General features: G+C 49.2%; 1 protein-coding gene and 1 non-coding gene across 8 annotated transcripts; both read left to right on the top strand.

Annotated features, from left to right (window-relative positions):
* On the top strand, positions 1–26,523 carry LOC116456104 (cytochrome c oxidase assembly factor 8). 7 transcript variants are annotated; one of them, XM_058429300.1, is made up of 6 exons: positions 1–246; positions 7,735–7,932; positions 10,152–10,215; positions 10,762–10,894; positions 15,437–15,557; positions 23,061–23,137. In XM_058429300.1, the coding sequence occupies exons 1-5, from the start codon at positions 85–87 to the stop codon at positions 15,543–15,545; spliced, it is 666 nt and encodes a 221-aa protein (XP_058285283.1). In that variant the 5' UTR covers positions 1–84; the 3' UTR covers positions 15,546–15,557; positions 23,061–23,137. The 7 variants fall into 7 exon arrangements, with proteins under 7 accessions (XP_058285283.1, XP_058285285.1, XP_058285286.1 ...); XM_058429301.1 differs by lacking the exon at positions 15,437–15,557 and adding an exon at positions 26,170–26,305 and having other exon boundaries at positions 25–246; positions 23,061–23,151; XM_058429302.1 differs by lacking the exons at positions 15,437–15,557; positions 23,061–23,137 and adding an exon at positions 23,030–23,057 and having other exon boundaries at positions 5–246.
* LOC116456512 (U4 spliceosomal RNA) lies at positions 3,824–3,964 on the top strand. Its single transcript, XR_004244723.1, has one exon. It is a non-coding gene; the product is annotated as a U4 spliceosomal RNA (small nuclear RNA).
* Positions 26,524–27,671: the final 1,148 nt, after the last annotated feature.

Below are 27,671 nucleotides of genomic sequence, written 5' to 3'. Positions count from 1 at the left end.
CTGGGAAAGCGCACGGTCGGCCGCACCGCCGCGCTCCTTCGGGCTTCGCGACACTGCCGTAAAGCGGCCCCTCGCGCCGTCGCAATGCTGCCGTGCGCCGCAGGAGCCAGGGGGCGTGGGGCCATGGTGGCCTTGAGGGCGGGGAAGAAGACCCTTCTGCACACTCTCTGCCGCGCCTTCGCCTGCCGCGGCTGTCAACTCGCTCCGGAGCGCGGCGCTGAGCGCAGGGATACGGCGCCCAGCGAGGTAAGCAGGCGCCTGGGACATTGGGCCGGGAGGGGTGACCGGAAGGGAAGACAAACCCGGGCCTCGGGGCCACTCGCTGCCCTGCACAGCCGCCTCAGGCCTTTCTCCTGGTGCGCTTGCGTCCTATCCCGAACAGTCCCGCAGCCCCAAGGCTCCCGCATCAACGCCCTCGGTCGGATGGGACTGAGGGTGCCGCCGCCACCGCGCCGGGGATTGTTGACAGCCAGAACCTTTAAGCGTAACAGAGTCGCCTGGCAAATTTGTACCTACCTTATTTGTTCCCGAGAATGATTATTTTTTATATTTAAAGGGCTCTTGGCTTAGCGTGCCCTTTTTTCGTTGTGTGTGTGTGTGTTGGCTTTGTTAAAATTATTAGTGCTTTTCTTCAAGCGGCGAGCACTTTATCATCGTACTTTCGTAGCACTTCACGTTGAATAGTTGTTCTTATTTGCAAACTATGTGTGGCTATATGCATGTTACTGGCCGAAGATCCGCAAAGAATGTCTGTAGCAAGAAAGAGTGGCAAGCAATTTTTCTAAGTCGTACTTTTGGGAGGGATGTTTTGTTTAAGGGAGGCCTAGGCTTTGATTCCATCTGTCAGATGAAAATGTTGACTAACTGTGTGGAATGGGCTGGAGATAAAATATTCAAGCAAAGCATGCAAATACCAAACAGGCTAATGAAGGAGGCTGGAAAACTTGGTTTAAACAATAATTAAAGAAGTATAAAAAAGAGCTAATTAGAAATTGGCCGGGCTCCGTGGCTCACGCCTGTAATCCCAGAACTTTGGGAGGCCGAGGCGAGCGGATCACGAAATCAAGAGGTGAGACTATCCTGCCCAACATGGTGAAATGTCTCTGCTAAAAATACAGAAATTAGCTGGGCGTAGTGGCGTGCGCCTGTAGACCCGGCTACTCGGGAGGATGAGGCAGGAAAATCACTTGAACCCGGGAGACGGAGGTTGCAGTGAGTTGAGATCGCGCCACTGCACTCCAGTCTGGCGACAGAGGGAGACTTCATCTCAAAGAAAAAGAAAAAAAAAGCTAATTAAAAATTGCGAATGTACTTGCTTGTACATTTTCATTTCTGTTGGGCTGTGGCTGTTAGCACACTTTTATAATTGTAGCTTTGAAGGTCTGTCTAGTTTACAATTTAAACAAGGAGTTACCAGGGCAACTTGTCAACCAGACACCCAAGTGACTAGCTCAGTTCTGTGTTACAGTGGCCAAGCCCTTGCCTTCTATTCCTAGAACATAGAAACCCACCCAGCATCTCCGTCTTTGGGCAGAAAGATACAGCAGGTGTCTAGAAATGCTCTAAGAGAGCGAACGGGGAATCAACCAAGACATTTCCCGGGGGAGGATTTTCCCTAGCTTATTTTGTGAACTTGTACTGGAAAGAAACAACAGCACCCAAATAAGGATTTCTCTATTGTCATATACACTTCTTTTTTCTTTTTGAGATAGAGTCTCCCTCTGTCGCCCAGGCGGGAGTACAGTGGCGTGATCTCAGCTCACTGCAACCTCCGCCTCCCGGGCCCAAGCGATTCTCGTGCCTCAGCCTTCCGGGTAGCTGGGATTACAGGTGCCCACCACCATGCCCGGCTGATTTTTTTTTTATATTTTTAGTAGAGACAGGGTTTCACCGTGGTCTCGATCTCCTGACCTCGTGATCCGCCCGCCTCGGCCTCCCAAAGTGCTGGGATTACAAGCGTGAGCCACCGCGCCCAGCCAATTTTTTGTATTTTTAGTAGAGACGGGGTTTCACCGTGGTCTCGATCTCCTGACCTCGTGATTCGCCCGCCTCGGCCTCCCAAAGTGCTGGGATTACAAGCGTGAGCCACCGCGCCCGGCCAGGTTTGAATTTTTTTATGACTGGTAGAACCTACAAGTCATTTGAACCTGAGTTTTCATAAGAACAAGCCATTTTAACCCCATCTTCTTTTTGGTTAGAGTTTAACCCCATCTTCTTTTTGGTTAGAGTTACTAAACTGGTAAATAAGAGTGATCCGGCCAGGCATGGTGGCTCACACCTTGCCAGCACTTTGGGAGGCTGAGGCATGCAGATCACCTGAGGTCAGGAGTTCAAGACCAGCCTGGCCAACATGGTGAACCCCGTCTCTATGAAAAATACAAAAATTAGCCGGGTGTGGTGGCTCATGCCTGTCTGTAATCCTAGCACTTTGGGAGGCCGAGGCGGGTGGATCACCTGAGGTCAGGAGTTTGAGACCAGCCTGACCAACATGGAGAAACCTCATCTCTACTAAAAAATATTAAAAACATTAGCCGGGCGTGGAGGCGCATGCCTGTAATCCCAGTTACTCGGGAGGCTGAGGCAGGAGAATCACTTGAACCCAGGAGGCGGAGGTTGTGGCGAGCCGAGATCGCGCCATTGCACTCCAGCCTGGGTGACAAGAGCGAAAACTCCGTCTCAAAAAAAACAAAAAAACAAAAATTACCCAGGCATGATGGCGGTACCTGTAATCCCAGCTACTTGGGAGGCTGAGGTGGGAGAATCACTTAAACCCAGGAGACAGAGGTTGCAGTGAGCTGAGATCACGCCATTGCACTCCAGCCTGGGCGATGGACCAAGATTCATTCTCAAAAAGAAAAAAAAAGAGTGAGCCATTGCATATTGATTTAAGCAAGACATCTGATCAAGTCTCATGTGTTTTTGAAAACCGTGTCCTGTATTATGGTGCTTAAAACACCAATGGAAACATTTGTCTCAGGGTGGTCAGTATTTCCTGCACAGGTTCTTCATGAGGTGCCAGAGATACAGAAATGAATGTGTGTGCCTCTTTTCACACATGCACAGATGGCTCTGCAGGCAGGAGTTCGGCATGCTAACGCATGCCTCCCTGGTGCCTAGAGCGGTGCTTGGCCTTTGCATGGTGGCGCAGGGACAGACAGGTTGATGCTTATGCAAAAAGGCTGAATCCACCATGTCCATCTTTGGAATCTATCGGAAGTTTATTGTTTGCAGCTCCAGGCATGGTCTCCTGAGGATGCAAGGGGAGCACCACCCTGGGCCCGCCTGTTGGGCACCTAACTTCTGAGAGGAGGAGGGTTGGAACAAGTCCACAAATAATGATCTTTTTCCCTTTTTTGGAGATAGGGTCTTGCTCTGTTGCCCAGGCTGGAGTGCAGTGGCACAAACACAGCTCATCACAGCCTCAACCTCACTGGCTCAAGTAATCTTCCTGCCTCAGCCTCTTTAGCAGCTGGGGCTACAGGCATGTGCCACCACGCCTGGCTGATTTTTAAAATTTTTTTGGCAGGGCGCAGTGGCTCATGCCTGTAATCTCAGCACTTTGGAAGGCCAAGGCAGGTGGATCATCTGAGGTCAGGAATTCAAGACCAGCCTGGCCAACATGGTGAAATGCCGTCTCTACTAAAAATACAAAAATTAGCCGGGCGTGGTGGCGCATGCCTGTAATCCCAGCTGCTAGGGAGGCTGAGGCAGGAGAATAGCTTGAACCCGGTAGGCGGAGGCTGCAGTGAGCTGAGATCGCGCCACTGCACTCCAGCCTGGGCAACAGTGCGAGACTGTCTCAAAAAAAAAAAATTTTTTTTGTAGCTTTGCACAGCGGCAGTATTGTAGCCAATGAGATTTATCTGAGGTGCGATTATTGATAATTGAAAACTTTTCCCAATACCCCGCCGTGATGACTTACAATATAGTTGGCACTGGCAATTTTTGACAGTCTCTACAGAGACCGAAAAAAAAATTTTTTTATAGAGATGGGGTCTCACTTTGTTGCCCAGGCTGGCCTCAAACTCCTGAGCTCAAGCAGTCCACCTGCCTCGGCTTCCCAAGGTGCTGGGATTACAAGTGTTAACTACCAAGCCCAGCCCATGAATCACCTTTAGACAAATTGTCTAATCATCTTTAGACAATACTGAGGTGCAGGCCTCGTGTCTGTTGGTGGCGGGAAAGAGATGGTTGACTAGGGCCTTAAAGATAATAAAAATAATTAATGTGTGTATACAGCAGGGGTGGCTTCCTGCTGTGGTCACTCCAGCGTTGGGTGAAAGTGTTCCAGCCTGGATAGCTCTCCCATGTCGTTGGCATTCCTGAAATTAGGAGACTGTTTTCATTGACTTTCTAGTGTTTGCCCTTCTGGTGGATTATCCTTCTTTTATATTGCTGGATCGGGTTTGCGGATTTGTCTAGCGTCCATGTAGAATAGAGGGCTAGGGACCCTAACCCTCAGTAAATACGGAAGTTCCTGACTCCTTCTCAGATGGGAACTCAAAGCCTTTATAGAACTGAGAGTTAGAACAGGAAGCAAGAACGCTAAGAACTTGCTAACATTTTCTCTTCATTATTCCCTGGTGGTTTCCCCATGGTAGCTTTGTGTCATGTACAGGCACTTCCAGGAATAGGGTGTAGGGGAAACGTCTCAGTGTCTCCCCTTCTGAATCTTGGCATCTGGAGGGAGAGATGCTGGGGTGGGAGTGCTCCTTGGTGGAGAACTCAGAAGCTTAATAAAAGCAGAGGGGGCTGGAGAGCCAGGCCTGGCCTGCAGAGCCAGCACGGAGAAGCCTGGTGTAGGGCTGTCCGGCCTGCCAATTTACAGTTAAGAAGAAAGGATATGTGTGTGTGTGTGTGTGTGTGTGTGTGTGTGTGTGTGTGTGTGTATAATTTTGTGACAGGGTCTCACTCTGTCACCCAGGCTGGAGTGCAGTGACATGATCTTGGTTCACTGCAACCTCCGCCTCCCGGGTTCAAGCAATTCTTGTGCCTTAGCCTCCCAAGTAGCTGGGATTACAGGTGCACACCACCACGCCCAGCTTATTTTTTGGTATTTTAAGTAGAGACGGGGTTTCACCATGTTGGCCAGGCTGGTCTCGAACTCTGGACCTCAAATGATCCACCTACCTCGGCTTCCCAAAGTGCTGGGATTACAGGCGTGAGCCACTGCGCCTGGCTGAAAAAAGATTTTCACAAGAACTGGAAGGTTAACTCCCCTCCCAGACCCAAAGATGCAGATTGGGCCTGACCAGCAGGAATGCACTTGTGCCTCTCTGTGGGGAGGGCAGAACTGAGGCTGCTTCTCAAGAGACTGAGGTTCTAGCGTGCCCTCCCCGCAGACACGAGGGCCGGATGGAAGAGCCTTCTCTCCCCAGCATAGCCAGTGGGACACCATGAATCATAGGCTTGTACTGTGGAAACTAGCAATTATGGTAATTATTCGCACTACAAAGGGCTCTTCCTCTTACCAAAGGACATTTTCCTCCCCCAAGCTGCTTCTCCTCGCTTTTAAATAGTAGCTCCTCTGTGAATAAAGGCAGAAACGTGGTTATAGGGAAGAACAAAGGAAGATAGCATCTCTCACATTATAGTGGCAAACAATGATTTGAAAATATTGGTACACCAGCTTTATCCGTAAAGCAGTTTATGTGAGTGATAATTGGTAGATAAATATGGAAAAGTAGCTGAACACACCTGACACCTCTCTGAGCTTGCTTTGTGATCTGTAGGCAGCTAGAAAAAGCAGCTAATTGTTAGGTGGCTCCTTTAACATTTCCTGATGGGGAGCCTGTGAGCACAAAAGAGCGGGTGCAGCCCTGGACAGTGGTCATGCACTGTTAGCGCGAAACCCACTGAGCTGCAGACACCCGGGTCAGCTCGGAGGAGGCGGGAAGGAGTCTCCGTCCTGGGCCACAATCTAGGGGGGTGGGCCACAGTCTAAGGGGGTGGACTCTAGTGCCGTCCCTTTGGTGGGACTCACCTTAGTTTCTACCAACAGCCAAATATCACAGATGTAAAGACTTGGGGGAGAAGCCCATGAACATTTTCTGAGTCCTTTAATGTATGATAAAGAAGAAAAAGAAAAAAATAAAAGTCAGCATTTGTAGAAATGTAGGTTTTGGTTTTTTTGTTTTTTTTTTTTGGAGACGGAGTCTCGCTCTGTCGCCCAGGTTGGAATGCAGTGGTGCGATCTCGGCTCACTGCAACCTCCGCCTCCCAGGTTCAAGCCATTCTCCTGCCTCAGCCTCCCGTATAGCTGGGACTACAGGTGCCCGCCACCACACATGGCTAATTTTTGTATTTTTAGTAGAGGTGGGGTTTCACCATGTTGGTCAGGCTGGTCTCGAACTCCCGACCTTAGGTGATCCACCTACCTCAGCCTCCCAAAGTGCTGGGATTACAGGCGTGCGCCACCGCGCCTGGCTAGAAATGTAGGTTTTATTTTTTTAATGGGATATTTGGTGATTGTATACAGTTTTTAGACTGATGGGTAAAATGTTGCAGGTCTGTATTGCAATCCTGCCTTTACTTTCTAAAAAGGATTCCTAAATTGATCCAGCATCAAATCAGTGTATTTTGACCCTGACGATGAGCAGTATAGTTTCAGGTCTTGAGTAGCGGGGTCCCCCCACTATAACTCCCTGACAGTTCTTCCTGCCCATTGCACAAACAAAATCGGTTCATGGAGACCATGGCATTGCAGTAAAGAAAGTTTAGGGCCGGGCACGGTGGCTCATGCCTGTAATCCCAGCACTTTGGGAGGCTGAGGCAGGCAGATCACCTGAGGTCAGGAGTTCAAGATCAGCCTGGTCAACATGGTGAAACCCCATCTCTACTAAAAATGCAAAAATTAGCCGGGCGTGGTGGCATGTGCCTATAATCCCAGCTACTCAGGAGGCTGGGGCAGGAGAATCGCTTGAACCCAGGAGGTGGAGGTTGCAGTGAGCCAAGATCACGCCACTGCACTCTAGCCTGGTCGATAGAGCGAGACTCCATCTCAAAAAAAAGAAAAAAGAAAGAAAGAGTTTAATTGATGTGAGGCCAGCCATGCTACATGGAAGAGTTGTTACTCAAATCAGCCTCTCCACGCATCTGGGGGCTAGAGTTTTTCAAAAATAGTTTGGAGTAAGGGGTGGAGGTGGCTAGGCAATGGGTGCTTGCTGCCGATTGGTCCGGGTGCAATCACAGGGGTGTGGGACTCGTCCTCCTGCGTGCTGAGTGGCTTCTGGGCGGGTCCAAGAGGAACCATCACGTTGGACTTGCAAAAAACCTGAAAAGATATCTCAAAAGGCCAATCTTAGGTTCTGCAATAGAGATGCAGGAGTAATTGGAGAAGTTGCAGATTTTGTGACCTCTGGAATGATGGCTGGCAGTTTACCAGAATTCAGACTCCTCACCTCTTCCTAGCCTGGTAGGGTCTCTCATTAGCTTAAGAAAGCTTAGCTCCATCCTGGCTAACAGGGTGAAACCCCATCTCCACTAAAAAATACAAAAAAATTAGCCGGGCGTGGTGATGGGCGCCTGTAGTCCCAGCTACTTGGGAGGCTGAGGCAGGAGAATGGCGTGAACCTGGGAGGCGGAGCTTGCAGTGAGCCGAGATCTCACCACTGCACTCCAGCCTGGCAACAGAGCAAGACTCTGTCCCTAAGTAAATAAATGAATCCAGATTGTACATTTTGTAATACTAGACATTCATTTTGTCATATGTTAATCCAATTTACTTTGTTAAAGGTCTCAAGATTCTGCCCTCCAAGAAAGTCTTGCCATGATTGGATAGGACCCCCAGATAAATACTCAAACCTTCGACCTGTTCACTTTTACATACCTGAAAATGAATCTCCATTGGAACAAAAGCTTAGAAAATTAAGACAAGAAACACAAGAATGGAATCAACAGTTCTGGGCAAACCAGAATTTGACTTTTAGTAAGGTAAGTTTAAGTTTTAGATCAGAATGAGAAATAACACAGTTGGCCACTTGAGGGTGCTAGGTATTTAGTATATTGCTTTGCTATTTGTTACGTGGTAGTACTGGGTCTCAGTCCGTCCCCGCGCTGTATGTACGTATGTGCATATAGTTTTAAAAACTCATATGTAACTGTATCTAAGAAACGGTCATTCGTAGAACCACAGATCTCGAGACTTTGAAGGAAGCAATGTGTGAGCAGCAGAGCCAGAACTAGAAGTACATGTTTTACACACATATGTGTGTGTGTTCATCTTTATGAGAATATCGGTTTTTTTAGGTGGGGCACAGTGGCTCTGCAATCGCAGCACTTTGGGAGGCTGAGACGGGTGGATCACTTGAAGCCAGGAGTTTGAGAGCAGCCTGGCCGACGTAGCGAAACCTTATCTCTACTAAAAATATAAAAATGAGCCAGGTGTGGTGGCACATGCCTGTGATCCCTGTAACTTGGGAGGCTGAGGCACAAGAATTGCTTGAACCCAGGAGGCAGAGGTTGCAATGAGCCGAGATCGCGCCATTGCACTCCAGTCTGGGTGACAGGAGTGAGACCCTCAAAAAAAATCCGCGTTTTTGTGATGTGTTGTCATTCTTCCCGAGAATTAAAAAAAAAATTTTTTTTTTTTTTTTTTTTTGAGACGGAGTCTTGCTCTGTCACCCAGGCTGGAGTGCAGTGGCGCAATCTCGGCTCACTGCAAGCTCCGCCTCCCGGGTTCACGCCATTCTCCTGCCTCAGCCTCTCCGAGTAGCTGGGACTACAGGCGCCCGCCACCACGCCCGGCTAATTTTTTTTTGTATTTTTTAGTAGAGACGGGGTTTCACCATGGTCTCCATCTCCTGACCTCGTGATCCGCCCGCCTCGGCCTCCCAAAGTGCTGAGATTACAAGCGTGAGCCACCGCGCCCGGCCTTTTTTTTTCTCGCTCTGTCACCAAGCTGGAGTGCAGTGGTGTGATCTCAGCTTACTGCACCCTCCACCTCCTAGGTTCAGGAGGTTCTCCTGCCTCACCCTCCCGAGTAGCTGGGATTACAGGCACGTGCTGCCGTGCCCAGCTAATTTTTGTATTTTTAATGGAGATGGGATTTCACTATGTTGGCCAGGATGGTCTTGATCTCCTGACCTATTGATCTGCCCACCTTGGCCTCCCAAAGTGTTGGGATTACAGGCGTGAGCCACCGTGCCCAGCAGAGAATTCAAAATTCTTAACAGGATACTTATAAGTAAACTGTGTAAGAAAGAAGTATAAATAGTCTAAACCAGAAGAAAAACATTTAACTTTTTTTTTTTTTTCTGAGATGGAGTTTCACTCCTGTTGCCCAGGCTGGAGTGCAGTGGCGTGATCTCAGCTCACTGCAACCTCCGCCTCCCTGGTTCAAGCGATTCTCCTGCCTCAGCCTCGCAAGTAGCTGGGATTACAGGCGCCCACCACCGCACCCGGCTAATTTTTGTATTTTTAGTAGAGATGAGGTTTCACCACATTGGCCAGGCTGGTCTTGAACTCCTGACCTTCGGGTGATCCGCCTGCCTTGGCCTCCCAAAGTGCTAGGATTACAGGCGTGAGCCACCATGCCCGGCAACATTTAAAGTTTGACTTTCCATTTGAGTGGCCTATGTCAGGTGGGGTATATTTATCATATTCTGTGGGTTTTTTTTTTTGTTTTGAGACAGAGTCTCACTCTGTTGTCCAGGCTGGAGTGCAGTGGCGTGATCTCGGCTCACTGCAACCTCCGCTTCCCGGGTTCAAGCAGTTCTCCCGCCTCAGCCTCCTGAGTAGGTGGGATTATAGGTGCCCACCATCACATCGGGCTAATTTTTGTACTTTTAGTAGAGACAGGGTTTCTCCATGTTGGCCAGGCTGGTCTGGAACTCCTGACCTCAGGTGATCCACCCACCTCGTCCTCCCAAAGTGCTGGCATTACGGGTGTGAGCCACTGCGCCTGACCTGTTCTGTGGATTTATAAACAAACAGTGTCTCCCAAAGTTTATTGAACATCTTTTCAAATCCTGTTTCAAGCACAAAACTTTTAACCACATTCAGAGGGTTTTAAACGAGCTTTGAGATGGGTCACCCGCTTCTCAGAAAATCCACATCTAAACTTCTCCAGGACACTGTGAGCTGTGCTCTAGCCAAAGAAAAATGGAAAGACAGAGAAAGGAGTTCTGAGAGCCTTTTTTTTTTTTTTTAAGGAAAAAGAAGAATTTATTCACTCAAGACTAAAAACTAAAGGCCTGGGCCTGAGAACTGAATCGGGTGAGTGCGTTCGTTTGCTTGTTTGTTTTTTGCTTTCTTTGTTTGGGTTTGAGCAAGTCCATGAGAAGGGAAAGGAAGGGCGGTGAGAGAAGTGGGGAAGTTCAGGGCAGTCCTTGGTCTGCTTTGGGGCAGTGCTCGGCACATCCCGTCCAAGTTCTCTTGCACACCCAGTTCCCAGGCGTGGCTCTCCAATCTCCAGCTCCCTCTTCTCTCTCAGGATTTTAGGTGGTTACGATGGATGACCAACCTCTGACCTTTGACTTTCATCCTGAGGTCTCAGCCTTTACAGCTTCTTGCTCTCCAAACCAGCTTCTCTTCTGATTCCTGATCTCAGTTCAGTGCTCAAAATAGCCTTTCCTTATTTTCTGTCGGTGTTGATGTTAGGCCTCAATAACATCTCATGCTGTTCGTTAAACAGATGTCTGCTGCCAACAAGTTGTTCTGATAGAAAATCCAAAACCATCGACCCCTAAAGCCAAGTCTGTCATTGGGCTAAAGTGCCATTCCTACTAATCCTTTGCCTCTCCTGATTCATTTGGAATAAAGGGCCTGGAGCTCGAGTCACCCCCGTGCCAGGACCTCTGTTGCTGTTTGCTGGCTGCTGGAGAGGTGGGGTCTTGCAGGCCCTGGCGAGGTGGGGTCTTGCAGGGCAGAGCTGGAGCAGATGCTGCATCCAACAGTAAGCATGAGAATGAGCGCTCACAGTTTTGGGTCCTGTGCTGGACACTGTGCAGTCTTGTGCATATATCCCCTGTTGCGTTTCCCACAGTGACCCAATGAAGTAGATACTGTTATCTTTACCATTTTATAGATGAGCAACCTGAGGCTTCACCAAAATTGCACAGTGAGAATGTGGTGTGGCCTGGATTCTCACCTCGGGAGTCGGATTGCAAAGCCTTACTGGGCCTCGCCGCGCCCCATGGCCGTCAGCGCATTCCATGCTGACCTGGCCATGTATGCGTGCGTGTGCGTGTGCACATGCGTGCATGTGTGTGCGTATGTGCACTTGTGTGCATGTGTGTGTGCGCGTGTGCACATCACATGTGCTGTGTCCGTAGGTCTGTCATCATATCAGGTAGGACTAGGTCGGCTCATATCTTGGAAGTGCTTTGGAGACAGCCACTCTCCTAACAGATGGGAGAAGTTGTTTTGATTCTTACTAAGGTTCCAGAATCCTATTGATGGCTTTGCTGAGTATTGAAAGGCTGGCCTTAAATTAGGTTTGAAACTGAATTTGGTAATAGGACAGGATGTGTTAAGGAAGGGAAACATACAGGGAGCTGCCTGCTCTGGCAGCTGTTGACAGTGAGCAGGCCGCGGTGCCTGCAGTGGGAGTGGGGCAGCAGGCATGTCACCTTGAGCCAGAGCACATGTCTTGTACACGGTTGCACCAATGCGTGAGGATATAGGTCCCCAAGAGCCAAGAGAAGGGGAGCTTTGTTGAATACATGATGTTGGAGAAACCTTTGGCCCAAAATAACAAATTTAGATTCGTTCTCCCTGCAATGCAAATGTATTCCAGTGGGTCAAAATGTTAGTTATTATTAATTTTTTTTTTTTTTTGCTTTTTGAGTCAGGGTCTCACTCTGTCTCCCAGGCTGGAATGCAGTGGCACCATCTAGGCTCACTGCAGCCTTGACCTCCTGGGCTCAAGTGATGCTCCCACTTCAGCCTCCCAAGTAGCTAGGACTACAGGTGCACACCAGCAGCACACCTGGCTAATTTTTGTGTTTTTTGTAGAGACGGAGTTTTGCTGTGTTGCCCAGGCTGGTCTCAAACTCTTGAGCTCAAGCAATCCACTCGCCTCATCCTCCCAAAGTGCTGGGATTACAAGCGTGAGCCACCGTGCCCGGCCAAAAAGTTAATTATTAAAAGTCAGGCTGGGCACAGTGGTTCACGCCTGTAATCCCAGCACTTTTTGGGAGGCCGAGGCAGGGGGATCACAAGGTCAGGAGTTCGAGACCAGCCTGATCAACGTGGTGAAACCTCGTCTCTACTAAAAATACAAAAATTAGCTTGTTGTGGTGGCACTCGCCTGTAATCCCAGCTACTCAGGAGACTGAGGCAGGAGAATCACTTGAACCCAGGAGGCGGAGGTTGCGGTGAGCTGAGATCGCGCCACTGCACTCCAGCCTGGGTGACAGAGCAAGACTCTGTCTCAAAAAAATAAAAAAATGAAAGTCGATTGTTTATGGATTAAAGAGTTAGATACATAGTTCATAGCTGTAGAGCATCTAATAGGATATAACAGAGTCACCGTTATATGGAGGAATGATACCCTCCTGAGCTTGAGGGTGAAGATGGAGATATTCAAGAACATAAAAGCCGAAAGCGTCTGTGTTAAGACTCCTTTTGATCCAGGTTTCTGGAAAGGAGAGTTTGCTGAGCAGATGTGGAGGTGGCTCAGTACCCAGAGGTGGGTGGAGTTGGCCCCAGTCATGGCCTGTGCTCAGACGCTAGGACCAGAGCAATTTCTTCCTCGTGTTTGAACTTTTCTCCTAGGCCACTGCTTTACCTTTCTCATGCTATAAACTGGCTTTCTCTGCCTCCTTGTTTATCCCTCCTAAGTTCAAAGAAGCAGTCAGCTGAGGAGGCTGTCTTTCCTCAGGCTGGCTCCAGCCCATTTGGGAGGTGCCCGGATCAGCTGAGGCAGAGGTGGGGCTTGTGCAGAGAGCCTGGCTGCTGCCATAGAGACGGGAGGAAGCAGGCAAAAGAGCAGGCCTGTTGGCAAAGGATCAGAGGGCTGGGTAGGCGCAGGGATCAGTGTCCCGGAAATGTGAGGAAGGGCAAGTGCTAGCAGCAAAGACAACACAGGCAATTTGGACTTCAGGGAAAGCTGCCACAAATTTGCAGAAATAACACACATTTATAGACAAATAACGTGACTACAAGAAGAAAAAATTGCTCAAACTCTAAATTTTACAAGGCATATTTGTTTATTTTTTTGAGATGGAGTCTCACTCTGTCACCAGGCTGGAGTGCAGTGGCGTGATCTCGGCTCACTGCAGTCTCCGCCTCCCAGGTTCCAGTGATTCTCCTGCCTCAGCCTCCCAAGTAGCTGGGATTACAGGCACCTGCCCCCACACCCGGCTAATTTTTGTGCGTGTGTTTTGTAGAGATGGGGTTTCGCCATGTTGACCAGGCTGGTCTCAAACTCCTGACCTCAAGTGATCTTCTCATCTCAGTCTCCCAAAGTGATGGGATTACAGGCATGAGCCACCGCGCCCAGCCTGCAGTGCATATGCAACAAGAAGTCATCATTTCATGCTTACTCAGTTCATGGGAGAATGTTTTCAGTCTTGAAACTCAGTGCTGGTGGAGTTACATCAAAGGTGGATGGCAGCAGAAAATCCTCAGCCCCTTTTCCAGAAGGATTTAGCTACGCATATTTACATATATCCCAGGAAGCAGGCAAATGATGCTCATGAATCATCTCTGAGAATTCATGTGGAGAGCCAGGCTTGGTGGCTCATACCTGTAATCCCACCACTTTGGGAGGCTGAGGTGGGTGGATCACTTGAGCCCAGGAGTTTGAGACCAGCCTGGGCAACATGGTAAAACCCTTTGTCTACAAAAAATTTAAAAATAAAAATAATTAAGGCCAGATGCGGTGGCTCATGCCTGTAATCTCAGCACTTTGGGAGGCTGAGGCAGGCGGATCACCTGAGGTCAGGAGTTTGAGACCAGCCTGACCAACATGAAGAAACTCTATCTCTACTAAAAATACAAAATTAGCCAGTCGTGGTGATGCATGCCTGTAATCCCAGCTACTCAGGAGGCTGAGGCAGAAGAATCGCTTGAACCCCGGAGGCGGAAGTTGCACTGAGCCGAGATCGCACCATCGCACTCCAGCCTGGGCAGCAAGAGCGAAACTCCATCTCAAAAAAAAAAAAAAGCCAAGTTTGGCAGTATGTGTCTGTAGTCCCAGCTACTCGGGAGGCTGAGGTGGGAGAATCACTTGAGCCCAGGGGGTGGAGGCTGCAGTGAGCCGAGATTGTGTCACTGCACTCCAGCCTGAGTGACAGAGCCAGACCGTGTCCAAAAAAAAAAAAAAATTCATGTGGGGAAACATGGGAAGAGTTCAGCTGTGTGTTCCTTGCAGTGCCATCTTTCATTGCAGAAGAATGGGAAGAATGGAAATGTCCACTAGAAGAACAGATAAGGCTGTAGTGGTCTCTACCCACTCACTGGCCTTCACTGGAATATTCTGCAGCAGTGCAGGAAAATGAGTGATTGAGTTTGAAGTGCAAGCAGCAGAATACTGTGATTTCAGTTCTGCCGGTCTCAAAATTAAATCTCATTTGTAAGGCAGGCAGTATTGTGGGAGAATTCCTCTAATGTATTTCATTCCCAGAGTGTTTATGCAGTGGCAGGAAGTGTACCATCAAGATGGGTTTAGCTTAAGTCAGTCTCCTGAGTATTCATGAAACACCCACTCGGTTTTCAGTAAGTGTGGTGAACTCGGTGTTTTGCCTCTTTCCCTGAACTTAGTAGTAGGTTCGGTATTAAGCTGCAGTGCTGCAGTGTGGATGGTGCCCTGCTTAGCAGATATTACAGCGCTTCTGCTGCCTGCTGAGCCTTGGCCTGGGGGTGTTTGAGCCAAATGCAAGGAGACCTGTCCTGAGGGACGCCCGTATCAATGGAGTCAGGTGGCAGCAGCTGGTACCCCTGCCTGCGGAATACTCCCATGGTCACCCTAACAGCAGTAACCACAAGCAAGGCACTAATGTGCCAACCCTGCCCCTCCTGCCACACTGACGGAGTGTAGCTTCATGAGGTGTGCGGTTGCCGTCACACACTAGAGAGGAAGAAACTGAGATGGAGGTAAGTCACAGCCCTGGGGCCACCCAGCCAGGTGGGGACGGTCTCGGCCTCTGTCCATCCCAGATGAGGTCTCGCTATGTTGACCAGGCTGACCTCAAGCAGTCCTCCTGCCTCAGCCTCTGAGTACGGACACAGTTTTGAGTGCCCTATGTGTGTATTAACAGTAACACATGAGACAGAGTAGGCCCTCTTTATCCGAGGGATACATTCCGAGACCCCCAGTGAATGCCTAAGACCGAGACTAGTACCAAGCCCTGTATGTGCACTAGGTTTTTTCCTACACGGTTGTCCCTCCCCTATGTCCTCAATTCAACCAACCACAGATTGAAAAATATCAAAAACAATAAACATAAACAATAAAATATTGAAAATAAAAAATACAATTTTTTCTTTTTAGACAGAGTCTCGCTCTGTCCCCCAGGCTGGAGTGCAGCGGCGCGATCTCGGCTCACTGCAAACTCTGCCTCCAGGTTCAAGCGATTCTCCTGCCTCAGCCTTCTGAGTAGCTGGCACTACAGGTGCACACCACCACACCTGACTAATTTTTGTATTTTTAGTAGAGGCAGGGTTTCACCGTGTTGGCCAGGCTGGTCTCAAACTCCTGACCTCAGATGATCCGCCCACCTCGGCCTCCCAAAGTTCTTTTTTTTTTTTTTTTTGAGACGGAGTCTTGCTCTGTCGCCCAGGCTGGAGTGCAGTGGCGCGATCTCGGCTCACTGCAAGCTCCGCCTCCCGGGTTCACGCCATTCTCCTGCCTCAGCCTCTCCGAGTAGCTGGGACTACAGGCGCCCGCCACCACACCCCGCTAATTTTTTGTATTTTTAGTAGAGACGGGGTTTCACCGTGGTCTCGATCTCCTGACCTCATGATCCGCCCGCCTCGGCCTCCCAAAGTGCTGGGATTACAAGCGTGAGCCACTGCGCCCGGCCTCGGCCTCCCAAAGTTCTGGGATTACAGGCGTGAGCCACCGCGCCTGGACAAAAATAGAAAAATTTAGAAGTACAGCATAACGGCCAGGTGCGGTGGCTCACGCCTGTAATCCTAGCACTTTGGGAGGCTGAGGCAGACAGATCACCTGAGGTCAGCAGTTCGAGACCAGCCTGGCTAACAATGTGAAATCCCGTCTATACTAAAGACACAAAACTAAAGACACAAGCCATCCTCCTGCCTCAGCCTCCCAAGTTGCTGGGACTGCAGGCACACGCCACCATGCCTCGCTAATTTAAAAAAATTTTTTTTGTAGAATTTTTTTCTATGTTGCCCAGGTTTATTACACCATTATATTTTATTTTATTTATTTTTCGAGATGGAGTATCAATCTGTTACCCAGGCTGGAGTGCAGCGGCGCAATCTCGGCTCACTGCAACTTCCACCTCTGGGTTCAAGCAATTCTCCTGCCTTAGCCTCCCAAATAGCGAGGACTACAGGCGTCTGCCACCACACCCAGCTAATTTTTGTTTTTTGTTTTTTGTGGGGTTTTTTGTTTTGTTTTTTGAAGCAGAGTCTCGCTCTGTCGCCAGGCTGGAGTGCAGTGGCTCTATCTTGGCTCACTGCAACCTCTACCTCCTGGGTTCAAGCAATCCTCCTGCCTCAGCCTCCTGAGTAGCTGGGACTACAGGTGTGTGCTACCACACCAAGCTAATTTTTTTTGTATTTTTAGTAGAGATGAGGTTTCCCATGTTGGCCAGGATGGTCTCAATCTCTTCACCTCAGATCCACCCACCTCAGCCTCTCAAAGTGCTGAGATTACAGGCGTGAGCCACTATGCCTGGCCTGTTTTGTTGTTGTTGTTGTTGTTGTTGTTGTTGTTGTTGTTGTTGTTTTTGAGACGGAGTTTCATTCTTGTTGCCCAGGCTGGAGTGCAGTGGTGCAATCTCAGCTCACCGCAACCTCTGCCTCCTTGGTTCAAGGAATTTCTCCTGCCTCAGCCTCCTGAGTAGCTGGGATTACAGGCATGGGCCACCACGCCTGGCTAATTTTTTTTGTATTTTTAGTAGGGATGGAGTTTCTCCATTTTGGTCAGGCTGTTCTCGAACTCCCAACCTCAGGTGATCCGCCCGTCTTGGCCTCCCAAAGTGCTGGGATTACAGGCGTGAGCCACCGTGCCCAGCCTATTACACCATTTTATATAAAGGATTTGAGCATCCTGAAATGTTGGTATCTATAGGAGTCCTGGAACCAATCTCCTATCGATACCAAGGGACAACGTTTCATTTTTAGCTATGATAAAGTTTATAAATTAGGCATGAGAGACTAGCAATGATAACTGATAAAATAGAACAAGTATAACAATATGCCAGCATCTCTAATCTTGTGCTTTGCGACCATTACCAAGTAAATAAGGGTTACTCAGACACAAGCACTGCTGTACGGCGACAGTGGATCTGATCACCGAGACGGCTGCTGAGTGACTAACGAGTGGGGCGCGTCTACACTGTGTATGTGCTGGACAAAGGGAGGAGTCGCCTCCTGGGCGGGTCGGAGCAGGACCTTGGGAGGTTTCATCACGTTACTCAGAACATGTAGTTCAAAACTTATGAATTGTTCATTTCTGGAATTTTCCATTTAATATTTTCAGACCCCACTTTACCTTGGGTAACTGAAACCATGGAAAGCAAAACCATGGATGGAGGGGACGGCTGTGCTGCCGCCATCTCCCTTACACAGTTGAGTAAACTGAGGCACAGAAGAAAATGAAGTAGCCCCAGATGCCATAGGAAATGGCAGAACTGAAGGGAAAAGCAGAGCAGGGGGCTGTAGAGTTAAACTGCTCTTCATTCTGGTGGCACTAGACCTGTCCGAGCCGCCAGAGGACACGTGGCTCCTGTCCTGTCTGCTATGTGGCTAGGGGACAGCCGTGCTTGTTTCTGTCTGTGTGAATAAAGGGGTTGCCAGACGCCCTCCCCGCTCTGTGGGAGGGAGGGTGGAATCACGCCCTTGGCCACTTTGCCCCCTCCCCCTTGGGCCGGAATATGGGTGGCGTGCGCTGTGCTGGAGGTGGCGCCTTCAGGGGAAGGCAGTCTGCTGGGGAGGCTAGAGAGCACCCTGGTTAGGAGCCGAGCATGGCCCCTGCGCCTCTGCATGGGAAGTGCTGGAGATGCAGGAGACCTGTTCGGGGACTGGGGCTTCTAAGCCAGAGTGCTCCGCCTGCAGCCGCCACCCTGGATGTGGTTTCATTCCCTGGTCCCTGAGCCATAGCTGGGGGGCATGAGACTGTCCCCTGGGCTGCTTTGGGGACCCTACTTCAGGGCAGCCCTGCCACTCCCTGTAACAGGCTATGGGTCCTGCCCTGTGGCCTTTCTACCTCTCTTGCGTGTGGGTGAGCCTGAGCGTGGCCACCGCCCTGGGAGTGCCACAGAGGCAAGCGGCACTGGTCCTCATGTGTTAACAGCCCCACCAGCACACGGAGATGGAATAGTCAGGCCGGGACCTGTCCCAGGAATGGGCAGGCTGTTAACCCAGGATGCATTCAAGTTAGGATACATTTCATTCCCGTGTAGCGGTGGCTCACAGTTCCTCCGTAGAATCTGCAGGAGTGTGCGTGACGAAACACGTCATTCATTGTGCATGGTATAGATACCTGCCTGAGTCGTAATCACTTGTGAAGAAAATGAGTTATGCTGTGACCTTTAGATACAATTCACATACCATAAAATTCACCCTGTCTTTTTTTTTTTTTTTTTTGAGATGGAATCTCCTTGTCGTGCCCTGCCTAAATTCACCCTTTTATACTGTATAATTCCGTGGCTTTTAGTAGTCACAAGATTGTACAACTACATCACTAATTCTGAACATTTTCATCACCTCAAGAAGAAACCCCATACCCATTAGCCAGTCTCAATTCCTGCCTCACCTAACTCTGGCAGCCCACTTTCTATCTCTGGATTTGCCTATTCTGAACATTTTCAGATAAATGGAAACATACAATATGTGGTCTTTTGTGTCTGCCTTTTTTCACTTAAGTTCATAATATTTTCAAGATTTATATATATTGTCTCATGTATTAGTACTTTGGAGATTTTTTTATGGCTGTATAATATTATATACAGATATACTATGCTTTGTTTATCTACTTACTAGTTGATGAGCATTTGAATTATTTCTCCCCTTTGGCTATTATGAATTATGGTACTGTGAATAATCCTGTATATACCTACAGGTGAATTGCTGAGTTAAGAGTCTTTTTGGCCTGGCGCGGTGGCTCACGCCTGTAATCCCAGCTCTTTGGGAGGCCGAGGTGGATGGATCACTTGAGGTCAGGAGTTCATGACCAGCCTGGCCAACATGGTGAAATCCCATCTCTACTAAAAATACAAAAAATTAGCTGGGTGTGGTGGCGGGCGCCTGTAATCCCAGCTACTCAGGAGGCTGAAGCAGGAGAATTCGCTGGAACCGAGGAGGTGGAGGTTGCAGCGAGCCGAGATTGCGCCATTGCACTCCAGCCTGGGCGACAGAGCGAGACTCCATCTCAAAAAACAAAAAAAGAGTCTTTTTTCCTTCTGAGACCAAATACCTGGTGTCTTCTCTCATTCCACTTCTCCAACTCTTCGACACCAGCTATAGGTGTCCAGCAATTCAGTGCAATTCTGACACTATCCACTTGGAGTTCACGTCTGATGCCACAGGTTAAAGACCCAGTCCCACAGATTGCCTCCACTGAGGCAGTCTTTCTCTTTGATAAATTCCTGTTTAAATCCTTTGCCAGTTGCCAGTCCTGGGCCACCTGTCCCTCTGACTGACAGGCTATAAATCAGACTGTGACCCCCTCTGCAGGATTGATAATTTGCTAGAATGGATCACAACATTCAGAAAGGTGCTTTACTTACTCTTAGCGGTTTATTATAAAGGATACAACTCAGGGACAGCCAGATAGCAGAGATGCACATGGTGAGGTATGGGGGACATGCGGAGCCCCTGTGCCCTCTCTGGGCATGCCACCCTCCCAGCACCTTTTGTTTGTTTGTTTTTTTGAGCAGGGTCTCACTCTGTCGCCCAGGCTGAGTGCAGTGGCATGATCATGGCTCACTGCAGCGTCAGCCTCCTGGGCTCAAGCAACCCTCCCTCGGCCCCACAAAGCACTGGGATAACAGGCATGAGCCACCGTGCCTGGCCTCCTCCCAGCACCTCGATATGTTCTGTAGCCCGGAAGCTCTCTGAACCCCATGGTTTAGGGATTTTTATGGAGGTCTCATGAGGTAGGCATGATTGATTAAATCATTGGCCATTGGTAATTAGCTCAATCTCTACTCCCTCTCCTTTCCCCAAAACTGAAAGTTTTGAGCTTCCAGTCAAGGCTTGGTCTTTCCAGCCCCCATCCCGAAGCTGTACAGGAGCCCACCAGAGCTGCCCCATTGGAACAGGAGCAGCTGCCATCACCCTTAACCACTCAGGACATTCTGAGGTTTTAGGAGCTCCGTGCCAGGAACAGGGGACAAAGACCAAATATCTCTCTATAATGCCACATGGGTCTTATGATAACGAACTCTGTGTTTAACTTTTTCAGAGTGGCCTGACCTATTTTTTTATTTCCACCAGCAATGTATGAGAGTTCTAAATTCTCTACATCCTTGCCAACACTTGGTATTATCTGTGTGTTTAGTAGCTATCCTAGTGGGCGTGACGTGGCATGACTTTGTCTTTCTGATTTTCCAGTGGTGTTAAGCATCTCGTCCTGTGCTTATTGGTTATTTGTGTATCTTTTTTGGAGAAATTCCTGTTTAAATCCTTTGCCCATTTTAAAAGTGGATGATTTGGCCAGGTGCGGTGGCTCACGCCTGTAATCCCAGCACTCTGGGAGGCCGAGGCAGGCGGATTACAAAGTCAGGAGTTCAAGACCAGTCTGACCAATGTGGTGAAACCCCGTCTCTGCTAGAAATACAAAAATTAGCCAGGCATGGTGGTGCTTACCTGTAATCCCAGCTACTCAGGAGGCTGAGGCAGGAGAATCGCTTGAACCCAGTAAGCAGAGGTTGCAGTGAGCCGAGATTGCGCCACTGCACTCCAGCCTGGGCGACAGAGCAAGACTCTGTCTCTAAATAAATAAATAAATAAATAGGATGATTTGTCTTTTTGTTGCTGAGATAAAAGAGTTCTTGGCCAGGCACAGTGGCTCACGCCTGTAATACCAGCACTTTGGGAGGCCAAGGCAGGTGGATCACCTAAAGTTGGGAGTTCGAGACCAGCCTGACCAACATGGAGAAACCCGTCTCTACTAAAACTACAAAAAATTAGCTGGGCGTGGTGGCACATACCTGTAATCCCAGCTACTCGGGAGGCTGAGGCAGGAGAATTGCTTGAACCTGGCAGGTGGAGGTTGTGGTGAGCCGAGATCGTGCCATTGCACTCCAGCCTGGGCAACAAAAGCGAAACTCCGTCTCAAAAATTAAAAAAAAGTTATTTACATATTGTTGATACTAGACCCTTATTAGATGGATGATTAGCAAATGTTTTTCTCCTGTTCTATAGGTTTTTTCTCTTTTTTTTTTTGAAACAGAGTCTTGCTCTGTCGCCAGGCTGGAGTGCAGTGGCGTGATCTTGGCTCACTGCAACCTCCACCTCTTGGGTTCAAGCAATTCTCCTGCCTCAGCCTCCCGAGTAACTAGGACTACAGACGTGTGCCACTACACCCAGCTAATTTTTGTACTTTTAGTAGAGACGGGGTTTCACCATGTTGGCCAGGATGGTCTCGATCTCCTGACCTTGTGATCCATTTGCCTCGGCCTCCCAAAGTGCTGGGATTACAGGCTTGAGCCACTATGCCCGGCCCGGCCCTTTTTTTTTTGTTTTTTGTTTTTGTTTTTGGAGACGGAGTTTCGCTGTTGTTGCCCAGGCTGGAGTGCAGTGACACGATCTCGGCTCATTGCAACCTCCACCTCCTGAGTTCAAGCAATTCTTCTACCTCAGCTTCCCGAGTAGCTGGGATTACAGGTGCCTGCTACCATGCCTGGCTAATTTTTGTATTTTTAATAGACACGGGGTTTCAGGACATTGGCCAGGCTGGTCTCGAACTCCTGACCTCAGGTGATCCGCCCACCTCAGCCTCCCAAAGTGCTGAGATTATAGGCTTGAGCCACTGCACCTGGCCTTTTTTTTTTTTTTTTTTTTTTTTTACGAGACAGGGTCTGGCTCTGTTGCCCAGGCTGGAGTGCAGTGATCATGGCTCACTGCAACCTTGAACTCCTGGGCTCAGGTGACCCTCCTTCCCCGGCCTCTTGAGTAGCTAAGACTACAGGCATGCACCACCATACCCAGCTAGTTTTTGTATTTTTAGTAGAGATGAGGTTTTACCTTGTTGGCCAGGATGGTCTGGATCTCTTGATCTCGTGATCGGCCCAGCTCGGCCTCCCAAAGTGCTGGGATTACAGGCATGAGCTACCGCGCCTGGCCTTTTTTTTTTTTGATACGGAGTTTTACTCTTTTGCCCAGACTGGAGTGAAGTGGCATGATCTGGGCTCATTGTAACCTCCACCACACCCCACCTGCCCCCGTATTTTTAGTAGAGACGGGGTTTCACCATGTTGGCCCGGCTGGTCTCAAACTCCTGACCTCAGGTGATCCACCTGCCTCGGCCTCCCAAAGTGCTAGGATTACAGGCGTGAGTCACCATATCTGGCTAATTTTTGGATTTTTAATAGAGATGGGGTTTCACCATGTTGGCCACGCTGGTCATGAACTCCTGACCTCAAGTGATCCTCCCACCTCGGCCTCCCAAAGTGCTGGGATTATAGGCGTGAGCCACTGCACCTAGCCTATTTTGTATTTTTCAGTGTACACATCTTACACGTCTCCTCTCAAATTTATTCCTAAGTCTTTTATTATTTTTGATGCTATCATAAGTAGAATTGTTTTCTTAATTTCATTTTCAGACTGTTCATTGCTAGTGTATAGAAATACAGTTGATGTTTGTATATTGGTCTTGTATATATCCTGCAAGCTTGCTGAACTCACTTGTTAGCTCTAATAGTTTTTTTGTTTATCCTTTCTCCTTAAGTCTTAATGTGTAAGCTAAAATTAACTTTCAGGTCAGAAAGCAACATTGAATGCAGAAGAAATGGCGGACTTTTACAAGGAATTTTTAAGTAAAAATTTTCAGAAGCACATGTATTATAACAGGTAGGTGTTTACTCTTTTCCTGAAAATTTGAATAGCACATCCAGATTAGGTAGGAGTGTTTTCTTTTTTTTTTTTTTTTTTTTTTTGAGTCGGAGTCTCGCTCTGTCACCCAGGCTGGAGTGCAGTGGCGCAATCTCAGCTCACTGCAAGCTCCACCTCCCGGGTTCACGCCATCCTCCTGCCTCAGCCTCTCCGAGTAGCTGGGACTACAGGCGCCCGCCACCACGCCCGGCTAATTTGGTAGGAGTGTTTTCTTACCTGAATTTAACAACATTCATGTTTATATCAGAGGTAGAAGTTGCAAGACTCTATCAACTTTTTTTTGAGACGGAGTCTTGCTCTCTTGCCCAGGCTGGAGTGCAGTGGTGCCATCTCCGCTCACTGCAAGCTCCACCTCCCAGGTTCACGCCATTCTCCTGCCTCAGCCTCCCGAGTAGCTGGGACTACAGGCGCCCGCCACCACGCCCAGCTAATTTTTTGTATTTTTAGTAGAGACGAGGTTTCACCGTGTTAGCCAGGATGATCTCAATCTCCTGACCTCGTGATCCACCTGCCTCGGCCTCCCAAAGTGCTGGGATTACAGGCGTGAGCCACTGCGCCCGGCCTATCAACTTTATTTTTTAAGTGACTGCAGTGGCTTAAAAAGATACCAATTTTTTTTAGGTCGGGTGTGGTGGCTCACACCTGTAATCCCAGCACTTTAGGAGGCCAAGGTGGGCATATCACCTGAGGACGGGAGTTCAAGACCAGCCTGACCAACATGGAGAAACCCCGTCTCTACTAAAAATACAAAAGTAGCCGGGCGTGGTGGTGCATGCCTGTAATCCCAGCTGCTCAGGAGGCCGAGTCAGGAGAATCGCTTGAACGTGGAAGGTGGAGGTTGCGGTGAGCTGAGATCGTGCCATTGCACTCCAGCCTGGGCAATGAGAACAAAACCCCGTCTCAAAAAAAAAAAAAAAAAAAAGGGGTTTTTAGCTGGTTACAGATAATAATGACCTGTATTTACAGGTGAAATTAATAGGACATGATATCTGAGATTTGCTTTAAAATATTTGTAGGTTGGATACAGTGGCTCATACCTGTAATCCCATGACTTTGGGAGGCCAAGGTGGGTAGATCACTTGAGTCCAAGAGTTCAAGACCAGTCTGGGCAACATAGTGAAAGGCTTGCTAGGAGGACCACTTGAGCCTGGGAGGTTAAGGCTACAGTGAACCGAGATCCGGCCACTGCATTCCAGCCTGGATGACAGAGTAAGACCTTGTCTCAATAAATAAATAAGCAAGTAATTAAAAATTCAAAATATATATATATATATATAAAACAGTTACAGAGTTACAAAGCCTGATGGGCAGGTGAAGCCAGACTTCAAAAATGTCGACATGGGCCAGGCATGGTAGCTCACACCTGTAATCCAAGCACTTTGGGAGGCCGAGACAGACGGATTGCTTGAGCCCAGGAGTTTGAGACCAGCCTGGACAACATGACAAAACCCTGTCTCTACAAAAAATACAAAAATTAGCTGGGTATGGTAGTATGCGCCTGTAATCCCAGCTATAGGAGGCTGAGGCAGGAGGATCCCTTGAGCCCAGGAGGTGGAGGTTGCAGTGAGCCTAGATCCCTCTACTGCACTCCAGCCTGGGCTACAGAGTGAGACCCTGTCTAATAAAAAAAAGAGAATGTAAATACAGTCAAAGGCTGGATGGACTCAGTGAGGGACAGTCTGACCTAAAGATTAGTCCTGAAATATCTGGATTCCGTTTCTAAGGTTGTCATGTATTACTCTGAATTAGTTAAGTCATTCAAACAAGCGAGTATAATCTTTCCCTGGTCTTTGGACCCGTAGTTTGTTTGCACTGGGCACAATCTGTGATGGGCTTCATGTTTTCTCTGTGGCACTCAGGTGAAGAGGACCAGCCTTACCCAAGATCAGGTCTTAGAGGAGCCTGGTCCCCACCACCACCTCCTGCCCCTGCCTTCCCCGTGGCAACAGCAGAAGCGTAGCTTGCTTTTACATGTCATAGAATCAGGTTGTCTGTATTAGTGAAATGGAATATGGCTTTTCCTTGAAGAGCTGTAATCCCCATGGGCTACTGGTTTTCTTCTCCTGGAAGTGCTTATTTACTTTGGGCACTGCTCCTCATGACAGCATTGCTTAAGTAGGTGGAGATGTAAAGGTGGTTTGCAGGTGGAGAGGAACTTTCTGTCCTGCCATGCAAAGCCTCCAGAGTGGTCGTGGCCCATCACGTCCCTAAAATGCTGCCAGCTCGGGAGGCCTGGGGTTTCCAAGGGCTCTCTTGGATCTTTTAGCAAAAATCGAAGGAGTACTGAAGAGGCTGAGGCAGGAGAATTACTTGAACCCAGGAGGCAGAGGTTGCAATGAGCCAAGATTGTGCCAGTATACTCCAGCCTGGACAACTAAGCAAGATGAAAAAACAACAACAAAAAAGCACCAAAGGAGGGGCCGGGCGCGGTGGCTCACACCTGTAATCCCAGAACTTTGGGAGGTCGAGGCAGGTGGGTCACGAGGTCAGGAGATCAAGACCATCCTGGCTAACACGGTGAAACCCTGTCTCTACTAAAAAAAAAAAATACAAAAAGTTAGCTGGGCGTGGTGGTGGGCGCCTGTAGTCCCAGCTACTCAGGAGGCTGAGGCAGGAGAATGGCGCGAACCCAGGAGGCAGAGCTTGCAGTCAGCCGAGATCACGCCACTGCACGCCAGCCTGGGCGACAGACCGAGACTCTGTCTCAAAAAAAAAAAAAAACACCAAAGGAGGATGGTGGCGGCCTCCAGAAACAAGACTGGGGAGGACTCCAGGCGTCGCCAGTGGGCCTCCCTCTCAGCCTGAAGAGAGGCCGGCCTCTATGAATAGTTTAGCTTTAACAAGGGCGGGGAAAGGGCAAAGCAGTTGAGGCCTGGTCAGTTGAACTCATCCTCAGCTGAGAGCCGCTTCTGGGTCAGGGCACCAAGCCTCAGTCCCTGCCACCGTGTCACCTGTGCATCCTCTGTTTCTCTACAGAGATTGGTACAAGCGCAATTTTGCCATCACCTTCTTCATGGGAAAAGTGGCCCTGGAAAGGATTTGGAACAAGCTTAAACAGAAACAAAAGAAGAGGAGCAACTAGGAGTCCACTCTGACCCAGCCAGAGTCCAGGTTTCCACAGGAAGCAGATGGTTAGAGGAGCTCCTTTCACAGGGACTCTGAGAAAAACTGGAACTGATCACAAGAAGCCCCACATCTTCCTAAGGGGCCCCGTGGCATGTTTGGGGGCAGGGTAGGTCCTGGGGCACTGTGGGCTGCCTGTCTGCCGATGTGGGCTCTAGGCCAGCTTGTTGTCATGGACGTGGTGTCAAATAAAGCCCAAGAACTGGGTGCCCGTTTCCTGTGTTTCGAATTATACCAATTCAAAACAGAACTATTTAAAAATATTGGCTGGGCGCGGTGGCTCACGCTTGTAATCTCAGCACTTTGGGAGGCCGAGGCGGGCAGATCACGAGGTCAGGAGATCGAGACCACGGTGAAACCCCGTCTCTACTAAAAATACAAAAAATTAGCCAGGCGTGGTGGCGGGCGCCTGTAGTCCCAGCTACTCGGAGAGGCTGAGGCAGAAGAATGGCGTGAACCCGGGAGGCGGAGCTTGCAGTGAGCCGAGATCGCGCCACTGCACTCCAGTCTGGGCGACAGAGCAAGACTCCGTCTCAAAAAAATAAAAATAAAAAAAAAAACACTGGCCAGGCACGGTGGCGCACGCCTGTAATCCCAGCACTTTGGGAGGCTGAGGCAGGTGGATCACTTCAGATCAGGAGTTCAAGATCAGCCTGGACAACATGGCAAAACCCTGTCTCTACAAAGAATTAGCTGGGCATGGTGGCACGCACCTGTAGTGCCAGCTGCTGTGGAGGCTGAGGCATGAGACACTTGAACCCAGGAGGCAGAGGTTGCAGTGATCCAAGATCGCACCACTGCACTTCAGCCTGATGACAGAGCGAGACTCCATCTCAAAAAAAAAAAAAAAAGATTATTCTAGGCCTGGCACGGTGGCCCACGCCTGTAATCCTAGCACTTTGGGAGGCCGAGTGGGTGGTTCACTTGAGGTCAGGAGTTTGAGACCAGCCTGGCCAACATGGTGAAACTTCGTCTCTACTAAAAATATAAAAATTAGCCAGGCGTGGTGGCACATGCCTATAGTCCCAGCTACTTGGGAGGCTGAGGCAGGAGAATTGCTTGAACCTGGGAGGCAGAGGTTGCAGTGAGCTGAGATAGTACCACTGCACTCCAGCTTGGGTGGCAAAGCAAGACTCCATCTTGGCCGGGCAGTGGCTCACGCTTGTAATCCCAGCACTTTGGGAGGCCAAGGCGGGCGGATCACGAGGTCAGGAGATTGAGACCACGGTGAAAACCCGTCTCTACTAAAAAAAATACAAAAAATTAGCCGGGCGTGGTGGCGGGCGCCTGTAGTCCCAGCTACTCGGAGAGGCTGAGGCAGGAGAATGGCGTGAACCCGGGAGGCGGAGCTTGCA

Source organism: Hylobates moloch, unplaced genomic scaffold, assembly GCF_009828535.3.
Source record: "Hylobates moloch isolate HMO894 unplaced genomic scaffold, HMol_V3 SCAFFOLD_16, whole genome shotgun sequence".
NCBI lineage: Eukaryota > Metazoa > Chordata > Mammalia > Primates > Hylobatidae > Hylobates > Hylobates moloch.
The sequence above is the reverse complement of the archived record's forward strand: the minus strand, read 5'-3'. Positions and strand labels throughout refer to the sequence as shown.